The sequence below is a fragment of the Girardinichthys multiradiatus genome, chromosome 10, assembly GCF_021462225.1.
Source record: "Girardinichthys multiradiatus isolate DD_20200921_A chromosome 10, DD_fGirMul_XY1, whole genome shotgun sequence".
NCBI lineage: Eukaryota > Metazoa > Chordata > Actinopteri > Cyprinodontiformes > Goodeidae > Girardinichthys > Girardinichthys multiradiatus.
Window position 1 is genome coordinate 6,453,952 of NC_061803.1, and position 24,833 is coordinate 6,478,784.

At 40.2% G+C, this 24,833-nt stretch overlaps 1 protein-coding gene across 1 annotated transcript in view; it reads left to right on the forward strand.

Moving 5' to 3' along the window:
• LOC124874972 (protocadherin-15-like) overlaps positions 1-24,833 on the forward strand; it is a 346,908-nt gene that overhangs the window by 181,979 nt on the left and 140,096 nt on the right. The window contains exons 14-17 of the mRNA XM_047376690.1: positions 5,741-5,890; positions 5,985-6,076; positions 7,699-7,800; positions 17,601-17,733. Coding sequence (XP_047232646.1) covers positions 5,741-5,890; positions 5,985-6,076; positions 7,699-7,800; positions 17,601-17,733 — 477 coding nt within the window. The remainder of the gene's footprint in view (positions 1-5,740; positions 5,891-5,984; positions 6,077-7,698; positions 7,801-17,600; positions 17,734-24,833) is intronic.

Below are 24,833 nucleotides of genomic sequence, written 5' to 3' on the forward strand. Positions count from 1 at the left end.
ACAATATGCTAATATTTTGAGAAGGACCTGTATAACAAGCATGGTTGAGACTTTTTTCATGTAGGTTTCTGTTAAGAGGTTATGACTAGTCAGTGTCTTATCTTCAGTAACTAATCTCTTCAGTTTGTTGAGATGCAGCATACTTTACCAGCAAACGCTTTATTTGGGTGGAAAGAGCTGTCAGTGACCAGGCACTAAGACAAGGAAGGCAAAGGTGGTAGTTAAAAAATATGTTTTTATTTATGCAAAAATGTAAAAGAGGTCAATCGCACATAATTAGACTCAAAATCATAACTATATAGAATAGAATAGAATAGAATAGAATAGAATAGAATAGAAATATCCCTTATTGTCCCACACTGGGAAAATTCAGGTGTACCAGCTGCAAAGTGAAAGGCAGATGGACACAAAGGTAAAAAAATATATAAAAAACAAAAAATAAGAATAAGGGACTGTACAATTAAAACAGCCTACTCAGAACAAGAAACCATATGCAACTGATTTAGAAAATGTACAAAATGTCCATGTTTGAGCATAAAAAACAACAGACTATTTATAAGAAAAGGAACACTTGTCCAACTTGTGCAACTTATTGAGTTGACTGGGAGAAGTGATTGGTTATAAAGTCTTACAGCTGGTAGGAGAGAAGATCTGCAAAAACGCTCATTTGTGCACCTATGATGCAGCAGTCTGTCACTGAGCTCTCCTGAGCTCTCCTATTGTGCAGCAGCTTTATGCATGGGGTGGGAGGCATTGTCCAACATTGATGCTATTTTTGCTAAGGTCCTTCTGTCTCCCACCACCTGCACTGAGTCAGGGGGGCATCCTAGGACACTGCTGGCCTTGGTGATAAGCTTATCTAAATGACTCAAAATAAGTGAGAAACCAACCTTATGAACAGACAAATGAAGGAAACGTATATACAGATCTATCTGAACCATATGCCAAACACAAGAGAAACTAAATGGTTGCCACATAGCAATGGATCACAAAGAAAATTAAATAAACCTCACACAACTGTGATGGTAGCACAACTTGTGGTTCAGTCTAATGAAGCTTGCAGGATTATATCTGTATCACGAGCTGTTGGCCTCACCCTTTGCTGCACCAGGAATGAGAAATCATTCAAAATAACTGAAAAACAAAGAAAAAAGTGTTATTCCAACATAAAACAGAATTTTGACCTTCCAGTGTTAATATCGGTGCACTTCCTGTAAACTCCATAAGATGTTACAGAAGATAAAGTAATTTGATAAAGAAATAATGTTTTGGGTAGTGTGCAAACATGTTTGGGGTGGTGATAAAGTAAACTAAGGTGAACATAAACTAGAGTTGAGGTGTGGGTATTACAATGTGTGCATTGCTATCACACCAAGACAAAATCTTATTTTAATCATCTTAAAATAACTTTAGTCTGAAAAATTTGTAGTGCTGATGAGCCAAAACCCAAAGGAATAATGTGTTGAGGAATACTTTCCGTTATCTACCAGTTGGTTACAATGGAGACTTTGAATACAGGCTGGTGGAGTTATGCTGCTAACCAAAGATTTATGTTGCTTACACAGGTTCTCCTGCTGTTTGGCTTCCAGAGATGTGATGGGTGCTGCTCCCCTAATAGTGCTGATTGATCTCCCAAAATCTAAAGAAATATATCCTCCAGAGGATATCATTATAGAGGCCTATAGTTATTTACTTTGATATTCATGGCAGCCTGCAACATACAAGGAGAATACATTTAAACCATTTCAAAATATATGTTTCATCAAAGTAAAATAGCTAAGAGAGCTATCCACTTTAGGAACAACATGGAGGGGCCATAAACTATCAACATAACCCCATTTCAAATAACACGTACTATCCCTTTAAGCATGGAATACAATGATTACCCTGTTGTTGAAACAACAAAGTGGCCATTTCTTGCTGAGGAGCATTCCTGAAGGTTAAATCTTCCACTACTCTGTAGAATGATGTTGCGTTAGACTCTGTATTGTGAATACGTCTCTCCATTAGTTTCCTAATACCTTCTTTCTCATTGCCCTCTCCTTCTATTGTTTTCTGTTTTCTTTGATTCATTGTGACTTTTAAGTGGAATCAAATTCAAGGTAATTTTATTGGCCAGGCACAGAGAGACTGCCCTTTGCCATCTTAGTCTTAATCTAAACATCTTAATATGTGGGCATTATACAAGATATAAAGAGCTTATTCTTTGTCTAGCTGTAATCTGCCAATTCCAGTCTTACAACAGAGACAGTGAGTTTTTTTAATGTGGAGTTCTGAAGCCAAATATATGACTTTAGGTGCCCTTGAGTGTGCATTCAGCAATTTGGATGTTAAAGATGAAAAAGCAGATGGGCTGGAATATTGATTAAAAGTCAGAGGTATACAGTAATCATTATGAAAGTGTTGGAGAAGAAATTAAACTCTGACAGAAAGAAAGAGAGTACCATGAGACAGAGAAAGCAATTTTCATAAGAAAGGAGTCAATCACTTTCTTGGCAGATAAACAGGTGAAGAAGATTGGTGTCAGTAAAGAAGATTATGTTCTTGATATTTGCTGACAATGATTCATTAAATATGGGAAAAGGAATATATTAGGCAATTAGGATCAGAGTGAGTAAATACAATGGATGAAGGTTTCCAAAATAAACCAGCTTAACCAGCATAATAAATGTGCAGCATAAATTCTACCTTTACAAACATTTACCCACTAGCTTATTTTACAGATATGCAGTCCTTGAAACATTGCACTTTAATTACTTTTCAGGACTTCAATTTTGACAAATGATTAAGGAAGGTTTGCAGTTGTCAACACCGCATTTATTTGTTCTTGTTTGTATTCAGTAAACTGGAATGATAGATGGTTTTGTATGGCAGGGAGAGAAAACATTAAATAAACTTTAAGGTGGATAGACTTTTGTGTAGGAGAATCGGATAAAAAAGGGCTAAATATACAAATATCCAACTTGTTCAGTCAGTTGAGGCAGGTTGTTAAGACAAGGTAATGGCAGGAGAACACAGAAAATAATGTTCAAAATCAAAAACATACACAAGACATATCTAAATGACCTAATAACTAATCACAATGCTGTTAGCATTAGCACACTAGTTAATTTTCTGCTCAAAACAATAACAAACATAAGACATACTTTAATGACTCAATATATAAACTGAGCATTGTTTGGCTCATCGACTATTCAATTTTCAGTTGAAAAGTGTGAACAAACATGAGCAAAATTTAAATGACTTTGTAAATAAATTAAGTGCCATTTTGTATTTGCAGCTAGTTGAGCATCTGTATAAACAATAGCCCAAACAGTTGACTATGTACCATAGCTTCTTGTTCCTGCTCTTGATGAGAAATTAAAGTTAAACCAAAATGTATTAAAACTATGGAAGATTTAGATTCGAAGTAATATTTTAAGTTGAGTAACGTGTTGAATTTAAACCATTACTTTACCTGGGTCTTCATATATTCCCTGGAAGCAGACAATGGAGGGAGCCCCTTTCTTGGTAAAGGCATGTACATATATTCAGGTAGAATAGAAAATAAATGTTTTTCACTTGAGGTGGTGTTAAAAACAAGAACAACGGTCTTGTGTTCTTGTGTATAGAACTCAAGTGCAAAGAAGTCCTGGGAAGTCCTAAGCAGCATCATTTGTTAATGTAGTAAACTCTCATAGTGTCCAACTATCTGACCAATCAAACAATATTTATCCAACACTGCATAAAAATACGTTCTGCCTCAATGACGTGTCAAGAACAAGCAGCCATAACTCAAGAAACCCCAGAATGATGCCATGTTTTTTGTAGACTATGTGTAGGTGGAGCATGTAAATGTATTGGCAGTATAAAGCATCCTCAATCTTGGAAAAATCTCATCTGGGCAAAGAAGATGACTTCTGGTCAAATGAAACAAAACTGAATTGTCTGGCCAAAATGATGCAGCCTTCACTTACTGTAGAAAAGGAGTAGCAATCAATCCCTGGAAGACAACCTTACAGTCAAGTATGGTGGTGGGAACCTAATGCTTTGAGGTTTGGTTTTCTGCCAATGTTTCAGGCAACTTAATCATAGCAATTGGCATCATAAAAAAGAAGTGAGTACATCAACATTTTTAACAGCAAAATTAGGCACTCAGCAGAGGAACTTGGTATTGGGCACTAATGGAGTTTTGACAAAAATTCAACTTGGAAGAGTCACCTCCACTTCGGGCTCCGTCTAATTACTCCACCACGTTCTCTGCTCCAACCAATGAGCTCCTGATCCACATTCCTCTTCAGCCAATCATCCCTCCAGGCTTTGCTTTAATAGACATTCATACACAGAATCTCCTGCTCATCAGCTGAGCTTCAACCCTCCTCCACCCCATCTCCACCATCAGGCTTCAAGCTCCTTCCAACTCCCTTATCTCCTCAGGCCTCCACTCCACCACCAGTATCAGGATCCTGGGGGGAAGACTTCTCTAATTCCTAAGATGTTTATTCAAGCTCATGTCATTATCAACATCCATGTCTTCCACCGTGGTCCGAGCAACAAAAGAAAACAAAAATCATCTAATAAACTCCTCTAATTGCCATCTCTTGTGAGTCTTTCCAGGTTGAATTGGACATTTCAACATCACAATGACTCAAAACACACTACCTAAGTGTAGAAATGGTTAGCCGAAAAATTATAAATATTTTCTAGTAGTCCAGGCAGAGTACCGACCTGAATATTATAGAGACTGTAGAGGGAGCTGGAGATTAGGATGATGACAAGGAGACAATTGAAGTATTGCATAAAATAAATAATCAAAGTTAAAAGACAAAACATGCAAAACATTATCAGCAATTATGTGAATCATTTGGTTGCTGTAGCAAGCAAAGGCTTTTCCATTTATTGAGAAGATCATAAATAATTTTTGACAAAGCATTTGTTTGTTTAACTGATATAAGTAGAAAGGTGACATATTTCCAAAACCTTTTTACCCTGTACAATCATATTAGCTTTTGTGAGATGTCTGTGCCATTTCCAAAGAGAAAACAACATTTTTGTTTAATTAAAATAACTTTAAATCTAAACATGCCAGGGCTCAACTGTGTACTTTACATAAATCAATTACTGACTGAAAGAACACAAAAACTGTTACCATTTCAGCAACAATTGCTATTTTTACTGTAGCCAAGCAACAGGAAATACATTTTTTTTCTGCTTTTAAATCAAGGCTGAGTTTGTGAAACAGGACTGGACCATTTTGATAACCAACCAATGTGTGAGAGTCCAAACCAAACCCTGAATGACAGCCCCCTTGATTTCTAAAATGAACCAGGAAGGCATACAGATTCGTCAAACGGCTGTGTAAATAATGGAAATCCAATCTGGCTTTGAAAGATAAACTCCTCCCTCCGTCTTCTGGCTGTCCCATGCACTTGCAGGCCTATAATGACTGGCCGCAAGCCTATAATGACTGGCCCCTGGCCCTAAAGATGTAGGGTTCAATCATTGTCCATGTTTTCTAAAGATTTGGAATGAAAACAAAATTAAACCAAAATGAGTAAAATTGTACAAAAAAGCACAGAACTTACATCATAGAGGAGAATACACGAAAAATGAGAATTCTAGAACATGTTCAGTGCACAAGCCCCCTACCTTCCACACATCAGGATTCTGAAGATCATAGTTTCTTCTCCAACTAGGAACATTGTGTTTATTTTTAGAATTTTTGCATTGATCTTTTTCTCCTGTGTTTTTGTCTCCACAGCTGTTAGCATCAGATGGTGTTCAGCAGAGTGCTCCTGTCACTGTGACCATAACAGTGCTGGATGCCAATGACAATACTCCAACTTTTTCCAATATCTCCTATAGTGTAAACCTGTTCACTGATATGTTGCCTGGTGAAACGGTCATACAGGTATGTGCAAGCTTTTAGCACAGCTCTTAAAATGTGAACAATTTGACTCATGTAAACCCTATACATATTTGTGGTTGTGTTTGTGTCTTTGTAGATGTTAGCAGTTGATTCTGATGCAAGTGAAAATGGTCAAGTTACCTATCGCATCTTGGCTGGTGATCAGGGAACATTCCTAATAGACAGCAGGTAAATTGATCAGAGATAATTCAATACTGTTTTAGAGATGTTTTATATTTTACTGTTGGAACAATATTATATGTTGTACTTTTGTATATATGAGTTTTACATATGTTCTAATAGGTCTCTCTTTTAAATGAGAACTCATATCTTAATTAGACTACCTGTATAAATGAAGGTTTAATAATAATAATTATAATAAAATTCTAACCACTGGCTTAAGATAACTGTGAACCAAAGCCCATGTAAAAGGTTGTTGGAGACTCATAGGAAGTTGAAAGTACAGACTGTGCTTCAAGACCCGCTACAAACAGATGTATCCAAGACGTGGGCTTCAGCAGTCATATGTCTTTTACATGTCTTTTATTCTGAATCGGAAACAAATTCAGAAGTGTCCTACCTGGGAGAAGGAGAAAAGGAACTGGAGTGTTCTGTTCAGTTCAGTTTACTTTATTGATACCCTTAGGTGTCAATAGATTTGTTTTGCAGTTAGGAGCATGTGACTATTTAAACAGACACAGTACAATATTTACAGAATGAAAATCAGACACAAAAAATCTTCAGGAAAAAAACTGTTCCAGGGTTCATAAAAACCACAACGTTAAAACCCTGTGGCTAATATCATACCAGCAAGGCTGCTATTACTTGTTTAGATAAACACTAGTAGCTGTACCACTTTGCTCTGCTTTTAGGGACTACAAACATCAGTCAAGAGAGAAGAAGGTAAAAATCCCCACAAAAGCAATGGGAGTCATATTTAAACACAAAGCTTAACATCCTTACCAAATGTGTGGTATGCTGTACATAAACTCCAAGTTAGGATGAGATATGCCAATCAGGCTTCCTTACCACTTCGCAATTTACATCCTGGCACTTAGTTAACCAATCTTTCCAGAGCAAAGTAAATTTCAGGGATGATTTGCAGAGCTGTATTGTCTGCTGGTAATAATCCACAGTGTCAAGTCGAGTCTAAAGTCAGCACAGCCGTCTAATGGGTGATTTTAGAGCAATTCATGCTTCTTTCCGCTGGCAAGCTTTGTGGAGGTGCTGATTTCATTCTCCACCAGGACCTAGCAACTGCTAAAACTGCCAAAAGGTCCAATAATTGCCAGCAAACTAAATACCTAAACCCCTCAGATGATCAGTGGAGTATTCTCAAGAGGCAGATGAGAGACCCAAGACCCAACAGTACTGATTAGGTGAAGGCCACTTTTTAGGCAAACCTGAGCTTGCTTAACAGTTCTGAAGTGCCACAGGCTGATCACCTTCATCCCACGCACCATTGATGCAGCAATTCATGCAAAAGGAGTGCATATACTGTACAGAATATGGGCGTATGTTTCATGCATTAAATATATTCACGTGTTTGTAATGAATCTGTTAATATACATGTACATGCCTAACTTTTTGAAATAAATTACATTCTAATAATTGAGACACAAAAGTTTATTATCGTCAGCTTAATAAAACTCCACTTAGGGTAATTGATTTCCACACACTAAAATACTGCTAATAAGATAGCAGGCAGTGAATGGTGCACTATAGGACAATTCAGTGAAGAAATATACAAAGTATTGTGAAAGCATGCGGCAGGGTTAATAATCATATACAATTAATTATTGTTTTCACAGTACTGGGGTTATTACAGTGGCACCAGGTGCTGAGCTGACTGTTGGCCGAAGCTACGCTTTGACTGTGGAAGCTGTAGACAATGGGCCTGTTCCTCAAAGAAGGTAGGCACTTTCTATCGTTCTGCTTCGTTGCTCTTTTCCCGTGTCTGTGTGGAGCTGAGGCATGAAATGTCAGATCTTTACAGCTTTCCCACTCATTGTCTGACCCTCCTCAACAATGTCTATGGCTCCCTTTTTATTACTATGTCCCTGTCAGTCTCCACATTTAATCATCATTTTCAGCTGAATCCTTTTTTTAAAACATACCTTAATTTCTTTTTCTAAAGAAAAATTAGTCTGGAAGGGAGTGTAACAGAGGGAAATAAATGTTACAAGTGTGAGAATTAAAAAAGCGTGAACTAACGAAGGCCAATGAAAGGGTGCCTCAAACACCAGATAGCATTTATTTTAAACAAAAAATTACCAAGTTCTCTTTATTTCCCAAAAGGGAAACTGTCAACTAATGCAGAAAATGCATTCAAATACATTTCCTTCGTCTCTTCAAGGACTAAATCAGTAAGGAACAGTTGCTTTCACGAACTCCATACTGCAGGCTTTTTCCACTATAGGAACAACATGGAGGGGTTCGAACGGTTCATCCAGTAAACCCCAGTCAAGCCACACTGAACCACAAATGAATGCAGCAGTTGCACTGGCATAGATTTTGATTTCCTGAGTGTTTTGTTCTGCAGAGGAAATATCACAGAAAAGGGATCCTCGGTGAAGCATGTGCCGGGCATTGTGTGGTCCACAGCGTCTTTTCATCATATATTATTGAAAACTACTACTTTTATAATTAGAATATTACATCGAACAGAACTAATTATACACATTTTAATACTGAAATCTGGGCTTAATGAAGAGTATATTATAAACCTGCTTAAAAGTTGGTATTTCAAAACATTTTACTTTTAATATGATATCATTAGAGCATATATTCTAACTTATTGAAAATTTAAAAAAATGTGATCTGTTGTAATTATGATTATTGATTAATTAATATTTATCAAGAATCATATTAAATTACAGCCTGATACAATCCGTTCTTCCGATTTAATAATCTTCACCTACTCAAACATGCAAAGTTCTACACAAAAGGGGGTAAAATATCTAACTAAACAAAATAAAGCAAAACAGCAGTGGGTGTTATGTATGGGATCAAACCAGCAGTTATGGCAAAAATGATAATATGACAAAGGGATGTGGTGGTGAGTGGAGGTTGGGGCGCAGCTCAAACTGTAACTCAGTTATACTCAGTCATAAAACATCCCCCAACTCTGGGCGGGGGGTGAGCACACAAAGAGTTATAAAACTTTTGGCGGCACGCTAGTAAGCAGTAAAGTTGAAGACAAAAAATGGTGAATTTCCCCATGAGGTTATTATAACAGTTCAGTGCTCTCAGGTGTTAAACAACCACGCAAAACACACACAAAGGTGGGTAGCACAGCGGCTTCCAGACATCCAACACAGTACATCAAAGTTTCAATAAAAGGTTGCATGCACATATAATTCAGAACACATTAAATTAAATGGCAAATCTAATCGCACTAAAACCTCCTCTACCCTGGCCAGACTATTTCTTGGAAAGAAATAAAAATAAAAGGGTGGATTTTACTTGTTGATGTCTTCCTTCTGGGGTGGCGAGTGAGAGAAAAAAAAAAGGGGGGGTTTGAAGAGATCCACGCGTCCGTGGGTAACTCAGCAAAACAGTCCGTTTTCTTCCTTGGTGGCCTCCTTGGCAGGAAGGTAGAAAAATAATGACGGACCGTCACTAGTCGACTGGTACAAAAACAAGAAGGGAAAGTTGTGTCTCCTTAAAACTCCGTGGTTTTTTGGTTACATGTTAACTCACGTCTGCGATCAGCAAAGTGAAATTTCTGGCCTTCTTATTCCAGAAACATCTCTCATGAATTTTCCGTTGGCCAACGAAGGAGAATAAATGAAATCCACTTGGGACTCTTCTCCAGAAGTTATGCACTTCAGTTGCTGGTCCGGTCTCCAGCTGAAAAGCAAATGGTGGGTCGTCTCATCCCCTGTTATATAGTTGACGGTGGCCTCAGGGCTGCAACGCCCCTCTCTTATCAGCCGCAGGGGCCGCTGGGTTTTGTAGGACAGACTATCCTGCGGTACAAAATGGCCGGTGACGTTGGAAAGGCATAGTGGCGTCCAACAACGTGCAAATGGTCCAATATTCAGCAAACAAGTGGTCCAACAAATCATACATGAAGTTTGCATTAACTTAAATAACCTTTTGAAATTTACAAAGGTGAGTTCACTTCAATTCATAAAACTGTCAGCAGAATGTTGTTTTCTGATGCACTTGAATTTCGTTTTAGCTTTTGTTTTCTTTGGGAACAGTTGAACAAAAGGGTAAATTAACACCACACTGTCCTTGAGATGGGACAAAGAAGCTGAGTTCATGAGCTAAAAAAGCAGAGAACAAAAGCAGTAATCAGTTAAAAACACTGGGAAAAACTTAATCAAGAGTTGTTTTTTTCAGTAAAGCAGTTTAAAGAAACATCTAATTGAAGCTTTTTGTATGTTATTTGCCATATAAACTACATTGAAGAGCCCACAGATTGCTGATTAAAAGTGTCTAGTTTGAATTTGTCACACATTTAGGGTCCTAAATGATGATTCACGCCTTTTGTTTTGTGCATTCATGCTAAGAAGTGCAATCATTAAAATTTTCTTTGGTATATATGAGAAATGTCAATGTGCTGGTGGTTTATTGGCTTCCTGAAGGCGTGTCCCGTTCCATAGTGGAATATTTTTACCACTACCGTTCCTGACTTCAAATTACCCCTATAACACCCAGAGTATAATTTTTCTAATGTGTATTTCTGAGGCCTCTACCACTTTATTAGTTTTTCTGCTTTGTTGAGTATTAAGCCTGTATTTAGACTAGTTACAGGTAGGCATAGGACGGATTTTCTATGATATGATATCCTTAAAAATACCATGGTTTCACAGTATCATGGTATTAGGAAAAAAAGAAAAGAGAAGATACAAAGGGAGCTAGACGCAGCAGCCTGAAATGAAAAAGTATTCAAAGAGGTGTTCGAGCTGATTTCCACTCACAGCCTGCAACCATCAAAACAATGCCAGGAGAAGCTGAAAAAGTTGAGAAGTGATTACCGGATTACAATGACCACAACAGCCAAGTGTTGGTCGCATATAACAAACAAAATAGTGTACGTACTTATTTGCTCTCCGTTGTAGGATGTTGTTCCATTTTGGTTCTTGTAAATAGTGTATATTTTGCAGCTGTCAGTAATAAAAAGATATTTTACTTATGTGCTTGCATTATGATTTTCTATTTTTTTTGAGCATTCATTTGATGGCGGAGTCAATAGTACTACCCAAGCATTTGTCATTGACATTTATGTGCATTGACGGCTCATTTTCAAGAAAAAGTAACCTAAATAAATGAATTTAGCATCTGTATTTACTGATACCAGGCTAGTGTTTAAGGGAATCGAATTATTTTTGACCATCCACTTTATTGAAGTTGAAGCGGGCAGGTTACAAGCTGAAAACATAACCAGAATGCCAAATCAATATCTCTCTTTTTTAGTAATTGTATTGAAACAATGGGTCAAGATCCAAAATGAGCTGTGTCCTCTTCTTGTTAGGCATGAAAAAAATGCGTGTCACTGCCTTTCCTTAAGTTTGAATCTCAGTTTTCCAGAACTATATGAGATTTTGTGTCTGATAAAGATGCTCCCTCACATTGCTAGAAAAAAAATGCTCAATGGTTTTATTAACTTTTATCGTAAATGGGAGTAAAAGGCAGGACAGATGAAGTTGTTGGATATAAAGTGAGATGACAAAAAAAATTATTATGTTGCAACACTGTCCTACATTATTGTACAGTCTTGCAACAGCAAAAACAAAACAAGAAAAGTTTAAAAAGGAACACTAATGAAGTTCCAAAACAGTTATTAAGTCTTTGAAGTAATAGAACCTTGATATGTATTTAAATAAACACCAGCAAACAGAAATGGAAAGATGACCAAACGTAAGTGTTGAACAATGCACAACTCTAGAGCCTTTTTTTTTTTTTTTTTTTTTAAAGGATTTTGTTTGTGCAGCCTTTATTTTTTTACAGTAGCTAAGAAATGGGAGCAGGGAGAGAGGGGAAGACATGCAGCAAATGTCACCGGGGCCGGGACTCAAACCTGGGATAGCCTCGTTGAGGACTAAAGTGTTCGGGTCGCACTCTTAACCCCCTACACTACCAGCGCTGCGCCCCAACTCTAGAGCCTTAAAGGTGTGTTATCAGATGCTTTCTATTTTAGATTAATAAATTTATTGGCATGTTTTAAATCTGCCTGAATTGGGTTAAAATGTAATTGTTCAGCTATACAAAGCTAAATGTTATTTGGATAGAGCTTAACACAAGGGTGTTGCTAGGCTTGACTCAGAAGTTGCCATGATTCTCAGTTCAGTATCCACTCTAAGTTCAAAATAATTCAGGAAATGTTTCGAGTTTACAACAGGAAAAATAGCCATGAACATATCAACATTTTTCACAGTGTAAGCATTTCTAATATGGCCATTGAAATAAAATTCACTCCTGATGTTGACAACTGCCCAAATAATCCACACATGCAAAGAAATGAAAGCTAATTACTCCACAAATAAAGTAATGTGTAAACCACTAAGGGGATCACTTGTCAAGTAATGCTTTTAAATGATGCCTCCTCAGGTAAAGTTATTTAATAGGACTTAGCTAAAGCAGACTGTTTCACTACCATTGCAAGATCATTGAGGATGCACAAGAGTTTAAAACAAAAATGACAAAAAATTGTATTTCCTTGTATTTAGGTCAAGTATGGTTTGCAATACGTAAATTTTACATGGATTCTCAAAAATGTAGCTTACCAAATAAATATCAAAAAAAGATTAAATTATTTGTAGCTCTGGGGTAGCAGGAGAGCCTGAGTTAGGGTGTAGCCTAGAATTGTGTGACATTGTTGTTAAGATAAAAGAGTTTTACAAAAAGAGAAACTGAAGCACAATTTCAGTTTCATTCTGTTTGGGAAAAAGTGCTGAATGAAAGTGTTTGAGAAAAGAGAATATTGAACATCCAGAGTTGTTTATCAGAGAGAAAGTAAATAATATGTAGTTAAGAAAATCAATATCATTTCATTTTTCGCATTCCACTAATTTGCTTTTGCAAATAAAATGACACTTAGACACATTTTGATTTGCACCTTTTTAAATTCTGTTTTGTAAACTACTATGCCAAATCTAGCAGTATTAAAACTTATTGAATACTTCACATTCCCCACGTCCTATTTAGGCTGGCGGGTAAATTGAAACATAGTCATTAACATTACATAGAAAAAATAATAATTAATCATGTTAAAGTCTCTCTCTTAGTAAATAGATTTCCAATGGGGTGGATGACATGAAATTCAGCTGAGATGTCAGAAAACAATGCAAGAAATCCAAACAGACAATTCAACACAAATAAGTCCTTACATTGTATGTAATAACGTACAATGAACAAGACAATAGGTATTGAATTCTCTTTCTGAACTTTAATAAACTTAATTGAAAAGGTTTTTCATAATGACAACTTAAAGATGTATTCTGTGTGGAAAAATTTATCTCATGCACTTCTTAAGTATGATTTTGACCCATACTTCCACACTCTTTAAATCTTGAAGTCTATGCATAAACATACTCGTACTCGTACTCATCGTCCTCCGCTTATCCGGGACTGGGTCGCGGGGGCAGCAGACTCACTAGAGACACCCAGACTTCCCTCTCCCCAGACACCTCCTCCAGCTCCTTGGGGAGCCCAAGGCGTTCCCAGGCCAGCCGAGAGACATAGTCCCTCCAGCGTGTCCTAGGCCGTCCCCGGGGCCTCCTCCCGGTGGGACGTGCCTGGAACACCTCCCAAGGAAGGCGTCCTGCATGCCCGAGCCACCTCAACTGGCTCCTCTCGATGTGGAGGAGCAGTGGCTCTACTCCGAGCCCCCCCCCGGATGGCCGAGCTCCTCACCTATCTCTAAGGGAGTGCCCGGCCACCCTACGGAGGGAGCTCATTTCAGCTGCTTGTATCAAGGATCTCGTTCTTTTGGTCATGACCCAAAGTTCATGGCCATAGGTGAGGGTAGGAACATAGACCGACCGGTAAATCGAGAGCTTCGCTTTTTGGCTCAGTTCTCTCTTCACCACAACGGACCTGCACAGCGACCCCATTACTGCGGCAGCCGCACCGATCCATCTGTGGATCTCCCGCTCCATTCTTCCCTCACTCGTGAACAAGACCCCAAGATACTTAAACTCCTCCACTAGAGGCAGGAACTCCCCTCCAACCTAAAGAGGACAAGCCACCTTTTCCGGTCGAGAACCATGGCCTCGGACTTGGAGGAGCTGATCCTCATCCCAGCCGCTTCACACTCGGCTGCGAACCGCCCCAGCGCATGCTGTAGGCCTTGGCTAGAGGGGGCCAGCAGGACCACGTCATCTGCAAAAAGAAGAGACGAAATCATCTGGTCCCCAAACCAGACCCCCTCCGGCCCTTGGCTGCGTCTAGAAATCCTGTCCATAAAAGTTTTGAACTGGACCGGTGACAAAGGGCAGACCTGCTGGAGTCCAACATCCACCGGGAACAGGTCCGACTTAGTGCCGGCAATGCGAACAAAACTCCTGCTCCGCTTGTACAGAGACCGGATGGCCCCTAATAAAGGGTCCCCAACTCCATACTCCTGGAGCACCCCTCACAGGGCATCATGAGGGACACAGTTGAATGCTTTTTCCAGGTCCACAAAACACACGTAGACCGGTTGGGCAAACTCTCATGAACCCTCGAGTACCCTGTAGAGGGTATAGAGCTGGTCCAGTGTTCCACAGCCGGGACGAAACCACACTGCTCCTCCTGAAGCCGAGATTCGACTATCGGCCGGACTCTCCTCTCCAATACCCTGGCGTAGGCCTTACCAGGGAGGCCTACGCCAGGGTCACCCTTCTTATGAAGGGGGACCACCACCCCAGTCTGCCAGTCCAGAGACACTGTCCCTGACTGCCACGCAATGTTGAAGAGGCGTTTCAACCATGACAGCCCCACAACATCCAGAGACTTGAGGTACTCAGGGCGGATCCCGTCCACTCCCGAAGCCCTGCCACCGCGGAGCTTTTTAACAACCTTGGTGACTTCAGCCTGGGTGATGAAAGAGTCCAACCCCGAGTCCCCAGCCTCTGTTTCCACCAGGGAATGAGTGATGGCAGGACTGAGGAGATCCTCGAAGTACTCCTTCCACCGCCCAATAATGTCCCCAGTTGAGGTCAGCAGCCTCCCACCCCCACTGTAAACAGTGTTGGCGAAGCACTGCTTTCCCCTCCTGAGGCGGCGGACGGTTTGCCAGAATCGCTTCGAGTCCAACCGGCAGTCCTTCTCCATGGCCTCACCGAACTCCTCCAAGGCCCAAGTTTTTGCCTCTGCCACCGATCACGCCTCTCCAGGTGTCACTGTCATTTCCCACGTGGGCGTTGAAGTCCCCCAACGGAATAATGGAGTCCCCGGAAGGGGCACTATCCAGCACCCCTGACAGGGACGCCAAGAAGGCAGCGTACTCTGCACTACCGCTCGGCCCATAGGCCGAAACGACAGTCAGAGACCTATCCCCAACCTGAAGGCGCAGGGATGCGACCCTCTCGTCCACCGGGGTAAACCCCAGCACGAGACGGCTGAGCTCCGGGGCAACAAGCAAACCCACCCAGCCTGCCGCCTCTCCCCGTGGGCCACTCCAGAGTAGAAGAGAGTCCAGACCCTCTCAAGGAGATGGGTTCCAGAGCCCACGCTGTGCATGGAGGTGAGCCCGACTATTTCTAGTCAAGCTCAGGCTCCTTCCCCCCCAGTGAGGTGACATTCCACGTCCCTAGAGCCAGCCTAAGCATCCGGGGATCAGGCCGCCGAGGTCTCCACTTTCGTCTGCTGCCCAATCGTCTTTGCACCGGTCCCTCACGGTTCCCCCTGCAGGTGGTGGGCCCACTGGGGGATGGCCTCGCGTCCCTCATTCGGGCTTGGCCCGGCCGGGTCCCGCGAGGAGCAACCCAGCCACCAGGCGCTCTCCGACGAGTCCCGACTCCAGGCCTGGCTCCAGGATGGAACCCCAGCTCTGCCGTACCGGACGACGTCACGTGCCTAGATTTAATAGTCGTCTGTACATCCAGACTCTTTAAATCTTGAAATCTATGCATAAACAGTTTAAGAAAATCAATATAATTTCCTTTTTCCCTTTCCTCTATGCGACCAAAGCGGGGGGAAAGGCGCTCTTCGGCACACCGCCCGTGAGCAACCTGCGCTTCCTCCGACCTGTGTCCATCTACTCGCCGGTGTTTGACCGCAAGGTCTACCTGAAGAGTCTCAGCGACGGCGCTGGACGGGGGCCAGCTGAAGCCTCTGAGCAAGCCAAGTCTGATACTGACACGGATCAAAGTGGCGAGGACATAGAAAAGGGCTTCAAGACTACGGTTCCCCGATCCTCTAAGAACTCAAACTTCCAGTTCCTGGAACAGAGATATGGCTTCTTCCACTGTAAAAAATGCAACATCCGGTGGGAGAGAGCTTATGTTTGGTGCATCTCTGGCACCAGTAAGGTGTACTACAAGCAGCTCTGCCAGAAGTGCCAGGTGGGCTTTAACCCCTACAGAGTGGAGTCTATCGTTAGCAAGGGTTGTTCTCAGACTCAGGCTGCAGCTGTGAGAAGAAGCAGAGACACATCAACATGAAGAGGCCTCACCGTCAGGACCTGTGTTGCCACTGTAAATGGATGAGGTTGTCATGTGATGCCACCTACAGCTTCAAATACATCGTCTGAGCTAATGTATTGTCGCTGAATGTCGCATGGTTTGAGAGTTTGGGGACATGCTAAAGTCCATGTCACTGGAACCTGCCTCTTATTCACCTATCAGCAACATCCTGAACCTTTGCCCTGGTGGTACATTTCAGATCTATTTTTGTAAAAATAAATAAAGTTGAGGCGACTGTGGCTCAGTAGGAAGAGTAGTCGTCTTGCAATCAGAAGGTTGTGGGTTCGATTCCAGCTTCCTCCTGCTATTTGTCAATGTGCCCCTGGGCAGGGCACTTAACCTCAAGTTGCCTACCAATCTGTGTATCGGTGTATGAATGTGAGAGCATTAGTGAGTGCAACTGGGTGAATGTGGCTCTAGTGTAAAGTGCTTTGAGCGGTCTGTATGACTGGAAAGGCGCTATATAAAATTCAGTCCATTTACCATTAGTAGTGTAAAGTTTCCATATGAAATTGCAAAGTTTTAAGTAGCTAAAGCCAAAAGTGTTAACTGGAATAACAAAGAGGCACCAAAGGGCAAACTGTTCCCATTTACATTCACTCAGCAGGATTACATCAAAATGTTCTTTCACTAAAAGGTCACCACCCGTTGGAAAACTGAGTCAGTGAAACATCAGAATAAGTTTGTCAGATTGCACAATAGATATGTTAAGATCCACAGAAACAGATTTTTGTAAAGCCCAGCAGCAACAGTTCTATTCAAACTCTTTGTCACTTATGGTGTTGTTGACATTACGTTTTTATGATTAAACATGCTAACAGCTAGAACAGAAAGTATGCAGCCCTTCTTATCCAAATCACGGGCCATTCAGTCTCCCCTCTGCCTGCCTTCACTATCTTTGCATGCTTCATTACATCTCTTTTTTTTCTATTTCTTTTCCTCCTTTCCTCCTCTACTATTCCTCTACTGCTGTTTCTAATTTAGCAGACTCTCTGTTGCTGGCACTCCCTCAATGTGGGTAAGTGCTCTCCATGTCTGTTCTATGTGCTGTACCTCATCATCTTTTGTCTTTCACCTTCTCTAACTCTATCCAGGTCTTCTATTACAACAGTCTATATTGAAGTTTTGCCCCCAAACAACCAGAGCCCTCCTCGTTTTCCTCGCCAACAATACAACCTTGAGATCAGTGAAGCCATGAGGACTGGTGCTACACTTCTCAGTCTACAGGTAGACACACACACATGCCTACACACTGTGGTGACCATCTTTACAGGGACCTCGCATTGACTTCTATTCATTGCTATAGCCTAACCCTGACCCTTATGTAAAATGCAAGAAATATCATTAAGCTTAATATTACATTTAATTACACATGAAATAGGATCACAAACATCTAGTGACTTTTACTCAAAAGCAGACTTGGCCTTAACATTTATTAAACTTCCTAAACTGTGTTTTTGAAGAAAGAGGGACAGGTATTCAGTGATTGTTGAGATCAGGGGACATTTTAATCTTTTCTATTAGTAAGGCATTCATGTGAGACCCTTTTTTCTGTTTTGGATTTACAATCAGATAGAGACAAGCATTTCTACAGAAATCAATCTACTTTGTTCTTTTAATTATTTAATTATTAAAAATGTTGCATGTTATGTTTATTTGCTGGGCTATTAAAGTTTATAAAATTGCAATTGAATTATTTGGGTGTTGTTTTTCATGAAAACAAATATCACATTTTCATGAAAATAAATTTCACATTTGTTGGTAATTAACAAATTGTTGTAATTATTTTAAACTTGGCAATTTTTAGCCTGGAAGCTAAAACGTTTGAACACCACTGCCTTAGGTTGACCACATGAAGGTTTAGTTCATTAAGTATGATAATCTTCTAAACTCTTACAATAATTAAATGTCACTTTTGTTTTCCCTTTTTAATTAACTGAGCTGCTCATTGCTGTTACCCCTTGGTGACTGCATATGTGCTTGCCAAGTCAGGAGTAACGCTGTCAGTGAATCAACACAGATCTTTGGTAATTGCTGATTGTGTCCTCCAGCATCTTGACTCAAAGGAATAATAATCCCTAATTTTTTGAAGAACAAATCTTCAAAATCCCGTTATTGCAGGCTTTACTGGTTTTATGGCCATTTTTCCTCAGATTTTTAATGGATGTACCCTTTACTTTGACAGTGTCATAGTCTGTTTTCCATCAGATTTTATTTATAGTGAATTATTGAGTCAAATATGACATTAAGTGTTTACAGTAAGGTTAAAAACAGGAAAAGGCAAGCAATTTTGCAATCATCAATTACACCAGAAAATACTATACAATGTATATAAAATAAAATAATATATAGCTAAAAGAAAATCTCATATAAAAGGTTTAGGTAAAAAAGTGCTCTCGCAATTGTAAAATGAAGAGCCACTGATATCAGCAATATATAAAAACTTTGAAATTCTAAAATACTAAGAATGTACTTTAAGCAGCGCTCACCCATAGACTCCTGGAGATAGGCACCAGCTTCCCCGCGACCCACTATGGAATAAGCGGTAGAAAATAACTGACTGACTGTACTTTAAGCATAAGGTAAATATTTAAAGATATAACATAAAACAGCATTTTATTTACGATGAAATTTAAAATAGTTGTAAAAGCAAGATGAAAAGGATAAATAATACAACAGGTCTCCATATCTAATAAAAATGCTAAAGAAAGCATCAAAAATCAAACCTTCCTAAAATGCTATAGAGAGAGCAAAGAAAAAATGGATGGATGATATGGATGAAAATAAAACAGAAGTGCCAATGTTCATGTGAAATCCAGGCTTGAAATATTCTTTTAATTTGCCTCCCAACACCAAATTACACAAAAACATTGTGTAATTTGCAAAGCCCACAACGTCAGGCTGACATTTTCCTTTATGATTTTCTTAATTTCACGGTTCAAGTTTTAAGATCAAGCCAACCCTCAAAAGCTGATAAGAAACAATATAGGCTCAAATTATTATACTCTCACCATCATGCTTCACAGACAGGGTTTTATTTATACTCTTCATTTACACAAAAAGGTTGCTTTGCCTTAATTTGTGTTTACTTTCCAAGCCTGCTAACTTGTCTTATAGATCATACACAAACTGTGCTCATCAACATTCTATTTAGAGTGTAGAGCTTTTATCATTGGAGTAACACATCCATAACTTTGGTATAAAAAATTCATCTGATTAATCAAGCTTAAATTAATTAGATGTTACTCTGGGCTTGTTTCCTCACAGCAACAGCATATAGCTTTTTGTCCCAACAAATTAACCTGTATCAGACATTAATAGGTAATGTCTGATGCAACTAATTTTTCGCATTAATAGGGATATTATTTTATTTGTAATGTCTTACCAACATGTTTTGTGCATTTATTGAGATTTGAATAAATGTAAGTTTTGAAAATTACCCTTTCACTTTGGAACCTGAGGAGTTAAATTTTCTATAATAAGGCCAGAATTATTGAAAATATGACAGGAAAATGGTCCACTTTTACTAGACTGTTTACACATGCAAAAATACAGTAGAATTACTTTCAGTAATTGGTCCAGCATTTGAAAGTGTAGAGTTCTGTTTGTGAGACCCTTAAACAAGGCTCAGGTATTAACATAAGCTAGTTTTTTTATTATTTTTATTTTACCTATTACAAAGCTATAGCATGAGTTTTGACAAGTATGAGTGCAACACAGTACAAATCATCTTTTTTTTCTCTTTAAACGTGTCCAGTCCGACAGAGTAGCACTCAAAATTGTTGTCTGAGAGTGCCAAGAAGAATGCCAACATATTATCACAAGTGGAGCAGTACGGCTAAAGCTATACTGCTCTGCTTAATATGTACATACATACACATTGTCATAATGTAGCGTTTCTTTAAACTCTGAGGAGAACACAACCACAGCTTCAGGACAGCGTTTTAACAGATTTATTTTGTGAAGAAAAAGGAACAAGGCGAGACAGGGACCCAGGCAATGACAGCAGGAGCCTGGTTCTTCTCTGGAAGGGAATGTGACACGGTTATGGATATCCCAGGATCATTTCAAGGTGTTTTCTTTTAGAAGGGTTTGTTCAGGGACTTACAGCCAGAACAGTAGTGGTTTAGCTGGGGAGGTAAGTCTTTCCTCTGAGATGGAGGTTGGCAGAATGAGTGTTGGAGGCGGCAGTTTCCTTTCTTTCCTTTAGCTCTCAAGTGATAACTCAGTTTAAGCGTTCCCACGTAGGTGGGTGGACAGGCAGGTGACAACAGAAGTAAGGTTCTCCAAAAAACCTCCCCCAAGCTAGGGCCGGAAGCTGAGAAGGTAGGGAGACTCACGGTGGGAGATGAGGAACAAAACATTGAAGCTCGCTCAGAAAACAGATCACAGGACTAGGAGCCTTAAGAACCCATCAGGCAAGGTCTGGGGAAAAAGACAAGAGAAAATTCTGATTAGGTTCAGCAAAATGTATGCACAAGCACTGCACATCACGGTCAATACCACAAAAATGTTGCAACGGGCTGATGTCTCCCTCCTGGTCTCAGCTCCTTAAGAAGGCCAGTGATTAGGCCCTGATCAGTAGCACCTGCCAGGAAATGCTCTAGAGCAGAGGGTGGAAATAAACACACACACACACACACATTCACTGCCTACTGACGATCTGCGGTAGTTCAAACTGAGCATCAGAATGGGGAAGGAAGGTGATTTAAGTGACTTTGAACTTGGCATGGTTGTTGGTGCCAGACGGGCTGGTCTGAGTGTTTCAAAAACTGCTGATCTACTGGGATTTTCACACACTACCATCTCTAGGGTTTACAGAGAATGGTCCGAAAAAGAGAAAATACCCAGTGAGCCTCAGTTCTGTGGGCGCAAATACCTTGTTGATGCCAGAGATCAGAGGAGAATGGCCAGACTGGTTCGAGCTGATAGAAAGACAACAGTAACTCAAATAACCACTTGTTACAACCAAGGCATGCAAAGAGCATCTCTGAACGTACAACACGTCGAACCTTGAGGCGGATGGGCTACAGCAGCAGAAGACCACACCAGGTGCCACTCCTGTCAGCTAAGAACAGCAAACTGAGGCTACAATTCGCACAGGCTCACCAAAATTGAATAGAAGATTGGAAAAACGTTGCCTGGTCTGATGAGCCTCAATTTCTGCTGCAACATTCGGATGGTAGGGTCAGAATTTGACGTCAACAACATGAAAGCATTGATCCATCCTGCCTTTTATCAATGGTTCAGGCTGGTGGTGGTGGTGTAATGGTGTGGGGGATATTTTCTTGGCACACTTTGGGCCCCTTAGTACCAATTGAGCATCGTGTCAACACCACAGCCTACCTGGGTATTGTTGCTGACCATGTCCAGCCCTTTATGACCACAGTGTACCCATCTTCTGATGGTTAATTCCAGCAGGATAACGCACCATGTCATAAAGCACGAATCATCTCAGACTGGTTTCTTGAATATGACAATGAGTTCACTGGACTCAAATGGCCTCCACACTCACCAGATCCCAATCCAATAGAGCAGCTTTGTGATGTTGTGGAACGGGAGATTCACATCATGGATGTGCAGCCAACAAATCTGCAGCATATGTGTGATGCTATCATGTCAATATGGACTAAACTCCCTGAGCCACGTTTCCAGTACCTTGTTGAATCTATGCCATGAAAAATTAAAGCAGTTCTGAAGGCAAAAGGGGGTCCAACCTGGTACTGGCAAGGTGTACCTAATAAAGTGGTGAGTGAGTGTATATATATACAGGTCCTTCTCAAAATATTAGCATATTGTGATAAAGTTCATTATTTTCCATAATATCATGATGAAAATTTAACATTCATATATTTTAGATTCATTGCACACTAACTGAAATATTTCAGGTCTTTTATTGTCTTAATACGGATGATTGTGGCATACAGCTCATGAAAACCCAAAATTCCTATCTCACAAAATTAGCATATCATTAAAAGGGTCTCTAAACGAGCTATGAACCTAATCATCTGAATCAACGAGTTAACTCTGAACACCTGCAAAAGATTCCTGAGGCCTTTAAAACTCCCAGCCTGGTTCATCACTCAAAACCCCAATCATGGGTAAGACCACCGACCTGACTGCTGTCCAGAAGGCCACTATTGACACCCTCAAGCAAGAGGGTAAGACACAGAAAGAGATTTCTGAATGAATAGGCTGTTCCCAGAGTGCTGTATCAAGGCACCTCAGTGGGAAGTCTGTGGGAAGGAAAAAGTGTGGCAGAAAACGCTGCACAACGAGAAGAGGTGACCAGACCCTGAGGAAGATTGTGGAGAAGGGCCGATTCCAGACCTTGGAGGACCTGCGGAAGCAGTGGACTGAGTCTGGAGTAGAAACATCCAGAGCCACCGTGCACAGGCGTGTGCAGGAAATGGGCTACAGGTGCCGCATTCCCCAGGTCAAGCCACTTTTGAACCAGAAACAGCGGCAGAAGCGCCTGACCTGGGCTACAGAGAAGCAGCACTGGACTGTTGCTCAGTGGTACAACGTACTTTTTTCAGATGAAAGCAAATTCTGCATGTCATTCGGAAATCAAGATGCCAGAGTCTGGAGGAAGACTGGGGAGAAGGAAATGCCAAAATGCCAGAAGTCCAGTGTCGAGTACCCACAGTCAGTGATGGTCTGGGGTGCCGTGTCAGCTGCTGGTGTTGGTCCACTGTGTTTTATCAAGGGCAGGGTCAATGCAGCTAGCTATCAGGAGAGTTTGGAGCACTTCATGCTTCCATCTGCTGAAAAGCTTTAAGGAGATGAAGATTTCATTTTTCAGCACGACCTGGCACCTGCTCACAGTGTCAAAGCCACTGGTAAATGGTTTACTGACCATGGTATCACTGTGCTCAATTGGCCTGCCAACTCTCCTGACCTGAACCCCATAGAGAATCTGTGGGATATTGTGAAGAGAACGTTGAGATACTCAAGACCCAACACTCTGGATGAGCTAAAGGCTGCTATCGAAGCATCCTGGGCCTCCATAAGACCTCAGCAGTGCCACAGGCTGATTGTCTCCATGCCACGCCGCATTGAAGCAGTCATTTCTGCAAAAGGATTCCCGACCAAGTATTGAGTGCATAACTGTACATGATTATTTGAAGGTTGACGTTTTTTGTATTGAAAACACTTTTCTTTTATTGGTCGGATGAAATATTTTAATTTTGTGAGATAGGAATTTTGGGTTTTCATGAGCTGTATGCCAAAATCATCCGTATTAAGACAATAAAAGACCTGAAATATTTCAGTTAGTGTGCAATGAATCTAAAATATATGAATGTTAAATTTTCATCATGACATTATGGAAAATAATGAACTTTATCACAATATGCTAATATTTTGAGAAGGACCTGTATATATATATATATATATATATATATATATATATATATATATATATATATATAAACTTTATTAGAAACTGCTTTGGGATTATTTCAATTGTAATGGACACGGAGACGGAAACAAAAAGGAAAAAAAGAAAAGAAGGGGGGAGAATGAGAAAAGAATAGAAGAGAGAAAGAAGAATGAAGAGAGTACAAGGTAACACCCTAGAAGACACACATAAACAGAAATGTTACCGAAGAGTGCGCGGTACTAATGAAACCAGGAGAATGATTAAGGGGCCCGAGCCCCAGCAAACAGCCACCAGGAGTGAGCTGGCACACATCTAAGCACCGTGCACCGAGATACCACCAATACATCAGTGGGCAGAGACACCACTGTTGAGCTCCACCCCCAAACAGTCAGAGACATATCCATACAGCGCAAGCTCCACACACATCAGTGCAAATATGACCACCTGTTTAGGTAATTTGAATTTACTCTATGGCTGTGATCCAGAAAAGACTGTTTATTGAGACTGCATTATATTAATTTCAATGCACTGAATATTTAAATAAAATTGAAGTATATTTTTAGTGACAGCTAATAATTAGCCTAAAATAAAAATAATGACAAACTTTTGCAGTTACTAAACATCCAATTATCACCACACTCTATGCTCCACCTTTGAAATATCTGTATACTTCTCCACCTAGGGTCATTTAAATAAACATTAATATGTATATTACCATTTACATGGAATGTGGTGTCCTTTACAGAAAAAAAGTAAGAAACACAAAAATAACATGAAAAATGTTGAAAAATGTTGAAGTTTAAAAGGTTTTAGCCCTTGTAGTTTAAAGTTTTTTTTTTTTACTCTATTTAGTCTGTCTACTAAAAATAAAGTGACTTTGCATTTCTTTTTGGCAGCAGGGACATACATTCATGCAAATACTGCCTGAGTCACTTATTTTACT